The 8000-nt window shown below is 40.1% G+C and overlaps 1 protein-coding gene across 1 annotated transcript in view; it reads left to right on the top strand.

Annotated features, from left to right (window-relative positions):
• Positions 1–8000, top strand: part of Phka2 (phosphorylase kinase regulatory subunit alpha 2) — a 76676-nt gene that overhangs the window by 18004 nt on the left and 50672 nt on the right. Inside the window, exons 2-4 of the mRNA XM_023719536.1 lie at positions 373–531; positions 6089–6136; positions 7175–7343. Of these exons, the coding sequence (XP_023575304.1) occupies positions 373–531; positions 6089–6136; positions 7175–7343 (376 nt within the window). The remainder of the gene's footprint in view (positions 1–372; positions 532–6088; positions 6137–7174; positions 7344–8000) is intronic.

Genomic DNA, 8000 nt, shown 5'->3' with positions numbered 1-8000 from the left:
TCTTTGCAGGGAGTTCTGCCGAAGGGTTCCGTACTGGGCCTGCAGCCTGGGTCAAATGAGGATCCCCGGGTCCCGAGGCATCTCATTCACTCGCCAGGCCTGCGCTCTGGGTCTATTCAGGATCCGAAGGACCCCCGGTCCTCTCACTCACTCGCTGGGCCTGTGCTCTGGGTCTGTTCAGGATCCCGCAGCCTGGGTCGTCTAACTCACTCGCCAGGCCTGTGCTCTGGGTCTGTTCAGGATCCTGCGGCCCCCGGTTGCCTCACTCACTCAGTGGGCCTGCGCTCTGGGTCTCTGTCCCTTTAGGTGAGCATTCATTGTGTAGGAGCTGTGTGGAGGGTGATAAGCTATTTTGTGTGTTTTCTCTAACAGAATCCCGTCACGGGGCTACTGTCAGCCAGCCATGAGCAGAAAGATGCCTGGGTGCGGGACAACATCTACAGCATCCTGGCTGTGTGGGGCCTTGGCATGGCCTATCGCAAGAATGCTGACCGTGATGAGGACAAGGCCAAAGCATATGAATTGGAACAGGTAATGGTGACTGAAGGCTGTGTCTTAGAGCTTTACATGTGTTCCTTGGAACTGGAAAATCCACATGGAAGTACCGGCTTCTTCATTTCTTCAATAGAGCATTTGGGGAATAACTTACATTGGCTCGACCTCATACCTATTTTTCTGTGTGATTATTTTTCCCTTCCATAAGATAATGACAATATCAAAAATCACACCAAATAAAAAAGGAAAGCATTCAAATTTGAAACCTTAAAGTGTTAGTTTGCCTAACTAGCAAACACATGCCCTATCGTACATATTCTCTATCAATTTATACATATTTATATCAAGACACCATTATACACTATTATGATTACTTATAAAATGTTAGTACATCAAAGCTACACATTCCAAGGTATGTACTCTTCAGAGTAGTTACATTGAAAATATTTATCCAAATACCATTGACAAAGCTTAAAACATTTTTTTTTGGCAGAATTGGGGATTGAACTCAGGCCCTCATGCTTGCCAGGGAAGTGATTATTCCACTGAGCCATCTCCCCAACCCCTTAAAACATCTTTGAAACTTCCCTTAAAAATACCATCTGAGCTATGCTGGCCCTGCCCCCCAGGGCACACTGAGACAATGATTAAGACTGGGCATTGTGGTGCACGCCTGTAATCCCAGAATTTAGGAGGCTGAAAACAGGAGGATCACTACACGTCCAATCTACATAGTGAGACCCTATAGACCCTGTACCAACTACATCAAAATGAATACATAAATTAATATACCTTTCTATTTTGAATGGTTCCTCTTTAATTTTGAATCAGATGTTGCCTCATTTATGTGCCTATGCTGTTCATCATATACAGCAAGGAAATCTTTCTGTTGTTTTCCCAAATCAGAAGCCAAAGTACCCACCAAAGCAAAGATTGGCCATTGTTGAGTTTACAAGAAAATATTCTTTTTTTATTTTTATTGAGAAACAAATAGCAACAGGAGTTTCAAAACCGATTAGTAGGAGAGCTTCAATAATTAATACATTGCATATTGTTGTCTTCGTAGTGATTATTCATAGTACAAGATGCAGACATGATGTCCTGTCCAAACACTATTAGTACAAATCTTCTCACTGAATTAAGAGAAAGTACATATATATCTATCCTAACTATTTTGTATATAGAGATACAAAATGGTCCTTCATTTGTATCCCCTTTTTTGTTAGTTTCGTCAGAGATGGGTATTCCATTGCCATTTAAATATTGTAGGTATGTAAATTCAGCAAAATAATCCAATATAGTCCTGTAGTCCATAATAGTAGTGGGTTATCCGTAGGACTGGCAATGTCAGAAGTTGTTGACTTGAGCCTTTTACAGCTCAGCATATTGATATGGGTTTACTTTATATACCTCGTTTTTACACTTTTCTGCGGATGGTTAAGACCAAGATAAAGCAAGATCTATATAACAAAAAATGTAACTTTTGTATCTGATAAGGTCAGTCAAATGCCCTCAGGATTTATCCTGAAACCCTGTACGGCAGTTTGTAGATCCTTTGTCAGTGTCAGCCATGTGGATGAGTCACGGCCATTGCTTGACCAATTTGCTCTCTGTGAAAGCCTGAGAGAATGTTTTCTCTCCATGTGACTCTCCTTAGGTACACTCTACATCATCAATCACTTTCCTCTGTGGCCCCATTGTCTCCTTGATTAGAAAATTTGGGACACAACTGAGTTACATGGAGTTACATTATAGGATCTCCTATGTCCTGAGTCTTCACTGACCTTGAAAGGCTAGGGCCAAAATGTCGGCTGTCCTTGCAGCCCTTCTTTTTCTCTAATTTTTGGTCTGCAAACTTAAGTGATTAACCCTCCAGAAGAGAAGCTTACTGATATTATTATCCTATAACATAGGCAGTTGAATATCAATACTTGATTAAAAATACCTGTTCCATGTTATGCCTAAGATGTTTGATATTCAGACAGATAGTGAGGTTAAGCTTAACAGCCTAGGTTGTATGGTAATAACAATAAGCTTGTCTTCTGGATGGTTAACAACCTAAGTTTGCAGACCAAAATTAGAGAAAAAGGAGGGCCTCAAGGAAAGCCAACATTTTGGCCCTAGCCTTCCAAGGTCACTTAAGACTCAGAACATATGAGAACTGTACTGTTACATCATGTAACTCAGTAGTGCCCCAAATTTTCTGATCAAGGAGATTATGGGGCCAAAGTGGAAAGTGATCAATGATGTAGAGTGTGCCTAAGGAGAGTCACATAGAGAGAAAACATTCTCTCAGGCTTTCACAGAGAGCACATTGGCCATGCAATGACTGTGACTCATCCACATGGCTGACACTGAGAAAGGTTCTACAATCTGAGGTACAGGATCTCAGGATAAATCCTGAGGGGATTTCACTGACCTTAAAACAGACCCAAAAGCTACAACTCTTGTTGCATAGGTCCTGCTTTACCTTGGTCTTAACCATCCAGCAGAAAAGTATAAAAATGAAGTATAAGAAGTAAAGCCATGGTATTATGTTGAGCTGTAGAGGACTCAGGTCAACAATTTCTGACATTGCCAGTGAAGCGGAAGACCCAATACTATAATGGACTACTGAACTCTTTTAGACTATTTTGCTGAGTTTACACACCTATAATATTTAAATGATGGAACTTAACAAAAAAAGGGGATACAGATGAATGTCCATTTTGTATCTGTGTATTCAAAGTGGTTAGGATAGATATATAGTTGCATTCTTTTAATAAATAGAGGGATTTGTTCTAATGGTGTTTGTAGATAGGATATCAAGTCTGCATCTTGTACAGCAATTAACAACTAGAAAGAATGTATGCAATGTGTTAAGTATTGAAACTGTCCTACCAATTTGGTTTGAAACTGTCTCATTGCTATTTGTTTCTCAGTAAAATTATGGGAAGAAAAAGGAAAAAAAAACATAGGCAGTTGAGCTTAAACTTACTATCTGTCTGAATATCAACCATCTTAGACATAACATGGAACAGGCATTTTCCATCAAGTATTGATATGTTAAACTTTAAATCCCTACAGAATGTGAAGAAAAAGAAAAAATATTTTTAAAAATAGGAATAAACAATTACATATTTTAACACAGAAATTTAGAAATCTAACCATATACAGCATTGTAGCAGGACAGTCCTATGATGCTTTTTCTTGTCTCTTGTTTTCATTTGTTACCCTTTTAAAACAAACATTTACTTGAGAGACAGTATGGCAGTAATTGATGTGACATGACAAGCAGTACATATTTAGAAGACCAGAATGACAGGCATTCCAAGCATGACCCTACCATTACACATTGCTACCTTCAGTGCAGTTGCTTAGTTCACAGGTATCAGCATATATAGTTAGTCAGGGTGAGACTCCTACCAATTTACTGCTAGTTTCAAAAACCTGCTGAAAAGCTAGGAAACATGACAGGGGCAAAACCATACATTTATATGCACAAGGTGGTTAAGGCAATGATCCTGAGAATCTTCAGAAGAAAGTATTTTTACCTGGAACACAGCAGATATTTTGAGTGATAGCACTGATAAAAGAAACACTGAAATATAAAAGTATAGTTTTCTTGGCATGAGAGCTTTGGGGATTTGCTTATTTGTACTAAGGATTGAACCAGGGCTTTGTGAATACTAACCACCATAGTAGATTAAAATTCATTTGATTTTCTATTCCTTAACCATAATGAGACACCAACAGGCCACATTGTGTCGCATTTAATAATGTTTACTATTTGGTGTGTATGGTTAATAACTAAAGATGACTTCTCCCTTAATTATGAAAAGTAGCACAGAGATCTTCCAGTGATGCTCAGTAGGAGCACTACTACATTTGGGGCTCAGGCCGTGCAGTCTGCCATCATGTGAGACTGTGCCATTGTAGATCATTTGAGCTCTCTGGTTCCTTCTCACCAAATGCCAGCAGCACTCACCTCCTTCATTGTGACTATTAAAATGCCTCCACATCCACATTTCCAGATGCCTTCCCACTCCTGGTGGATGGCAATATCACCCCCAGTTGGGAACCACTGTACTACTTCCTAATGGAAAATGACTTTATTTGGGGGCAAGTTAATTGACAAATGTTTATGCTGTATATACTGTAGGAGATATTAATTGTAATTATCCTCATTATGAGAGAACATTTTCTTACAACAGAATTTAATTTTTACATTTTTATTAATTTATTTATTTGGTATAGGGTCTCTCTATGCAGCTCAGACTCATAGTGACCCTCCTATCTCAGCCTCCCCTGCACTGGGATTATAGGCACGTACCACCACGCCTGATTTCAGGGCCAGCACAGCCTGAAGTACTGAGGATCAAATCTTGGTCCTTACACTTGCAAGGCAGGCACTTAGACTCCTGAGCTATCTCCCCAGCCCATCCACAGAATTTATGACATAAAGTATCATAGAATCATAGGATTTTAAAAATGGAAGGATTTGATGGGTATTCATTCCAAATTTTTCAATGGAGAAAAATTTTCAGGGCCTTTTACTGTATCCTCCTCCCTCTCATGTCCATTTTATGGGAAAAGATGTGTCCGGGCACCTGGGTGGAAACTTCATTCCACCAGGATATTTTGACTTAAACAAAATCCCACTCTCCAGGCACCTCTTTTACAGAATTTTTAGTAGGCCATATTCAGACCAGTATTTAAATGGACTTTCATTGTGGAGGCAATGGGAAGCAACACAGTGTTAACAGCTCAAACTTGCTGGCGATGTATAACTCAGTAGTAGGTGCTTGCCTTGTGTGTACAAATGCCTGGATTCAGTCACCAGCACTACAAAAAAAGTCTGAACTCTGGCATCTCAATCCGACTGCCTGGGTGTTGTCCTTGCCCCACCCCATGGCAACTGGGAGACAGGAGCAGTATTGCTGCACACCAGTCAGCCTCGGCTTCCTTATCTGCAGGGTAGGGCAATACCTCTCCTCATCTCGTAAGGCTGGTGCAAGAATGTCAGATAATCCAAGTAAAGTGTATTTTATAAAACATCGATATAGTCTCTAATTGATTAATGATTATTTGTGTTAATAATTAAGATAATAATTAGTTGCAGTGCATCACATTATTAAGAAACCTTGGCTGCCAGTTGCATTTGGTAAAAACTTTCCTCAATAGTGCGGTAATGTGTTGCAAATGGCCCTTTTGGTAAAACATCATTATTTTGGGCAGGTGTGGTGGGCTTAATTCATTCTTATTATGACAAAAATAAATTATTAAAAATATGACAGAAAACTCCAAAGTACTAGGCTTATGAAAATTGTGGTGTTGAAATGTCAGTAGAAAGTCACTGGATTTCAGAGCCAGAAAATGCCACCCAGCCAAGCCTTTTATTTGAGATAAATGGCTTTGTCAAGATTGTTCTTAGTAATTGAAAAGAAAAGTACCAGTAATATGACCAGTGTGAATATTCATGCTTAGAATTGGCCTTTTCAGAGAAGTTGCCTCACAGCACTGGTTTATTATCTAGGCGAGGGTAAGGAGGTGATTTTTTGAGAGCAAGGAACCCAGGTCTTATCTTGTTATTGATCTGACTTTATTTCCACAGAATGTGGTGAAGCTAATGCGAGGTCTCCTGCAGTGCATGATGAGACAGGTAGGTGCAATGTGACAGGTATGTGCTTGTAGAGCTCTGAAGTATTTCAAGTCATTTTAATAGGAACAATGAACATGCTTAATGTGTGCTAAGCTTTTCTTGAGGAAGAAAAATAGACAATATTTTGCTTAGTTTCTCTTTTTTATATCTTTGATAATTTTATTATACTATAGAGCCATGGTCTCAAAATACACTGTTGCTGTGAATCTTTTTTCAAGAGTTAGCATATGTGTGAGCTGGGCATGGTGGCACATGCCTGAAATCCCAGGCCTTGGGAGACTGAAGCAGAATGATTGTCGTGAGTTTGAGGCCAGCCTGAACTATATAGTACATTGTGAGACCCTATCTGAAAAAAAAATTAAAAAGAAGATCTAATATAAAAGAAGAACATATCTTTTAAAAGTTTTAAGAAAATATTTTTAAAGGTCACTCCTAGAAAACCATGTACTGTTGCTTATTATGTCAAGTCTATAAAAGGATATGATGTCATTTGAGATGAAGTGCTTGAGTTTTAAAAAAATTGACATTGCGATCTGCTATTTTCAATGAGAAGTAAAGAAAACAATTCATGGAGTACATACTGTGTAGAGAACATTATATTAGAATCTGCCCAAATTCAAAGATGAATGTGATACAGCCCCCCATTCTCAGCATGTTGAAAGACATAATTGCCTTTTCCTTTCAATATTAAAAAGGAAAAAGTTGAAATTTAAACAGGTCTTTGCCTTCCCTCCCTCTTTCCTTAAGTATCTACCATGTGCCACAGCTGGAGATCTTATAAGCAAAGACACCTTTGGCATTACTTACCCCTGCAGAGCTGATGAAACTCCTCCAGGGCTGGAGCATTTTCCATGAATGGACAGGAAAAATCCTCTGCACAACCTGTATGGGTAGTGCTCACTAGCAGCTGTCTCCTGTCCCTCTGGCTCCCAGAGGTAGCAAATAAGAGGCCTAGAGTGAGGTGACTGGCCCTGGATGTGACCTCTGCCAGCCATGAACCTGTGAAGCTATGTAAAACCTGTTTGTCTTCTCTCTCAGGTGGACAAAGTAGAAAAATTCAAGCATACTCAGAGTACCAAAGACAGCCTGCATGCCAAGTACAACACTGCCACATGCAGCACCGTGGTGGGTGATGACCAGTGGGGTCACCTCCAGGTGGATGCCACTTCTCTGTTTCTCCTGTTCTTGGCCCAGATGACTGCCTCAGGTGAAGAGCCATTTGAGCCCATTATTGAGAGGGTGACAATCCAGAAAGGCACTGGGGAGGGGGACAGTGTCAAAGTCCATTTGTGTTGCTGTAACGAAATGCACAAGACTAGGAGATTTATAAAGAACAGAAATTTTATTTTCTCATAGATTTAGAGTTCAGGAAGTCCAAGAGCAAGGCTCTGAGAGGTACAATAGTCTGCTGAGGGCTGTATCCTCTGAAGGAGAAAAATGTTATGTCCTCACATAGCAGAAAACAGAAGGACAAGACAGTTAAACTCTGTAGAAAGCTGCTTTTATGAGTCTTTGTTCCACTTTGCAAGGGGGAGGAGGCATCATGGCCCAGTCACTTAGTATAGGCCCCACCTCTTAATATTAGCACATTAGTAGTGCCTTTTGTTGACAGGGACACATTCAAACCATAGCAGTCAACCTTGTAAATAAGCTGTTTATACAAAAGAAAAGCATGTTCCTCTGTGATATGGTGTGCATTTGTATCTAGGATAGGACAAGCGATGTAGGGACCTGACTTGTGGACAAGATCATTGTCCTCCACTGGGCACTCTGAGGATGAGGGCTCTTGAGCCATCTGTTAGCTTCCTGCTTGGAGCCCACAGCTTCCTTCCTATACTCTTGCTTAGTTCCTGGAGTAACCTTG

This window comes from Octodon degus, unplaced genomic scaffold, assembly GCF_000260255.1.
Source record: "Octodon degus isolate 3935 unplaced genomic scaffold, OctDeg1.0 scaffold00069, whole genome shotgun sequence".
Lineage (NCBI taxonomy): Eukaryota > Metazoa > Chordata > Mammalia > Rodentia > Octodontidae > Octodon > Octodon degus.
The sequence above is the reverse complement of the archived record's forward strand: the minus strand, read 5'-3'. Positions and strand labels throughout refer to the sequence as shown.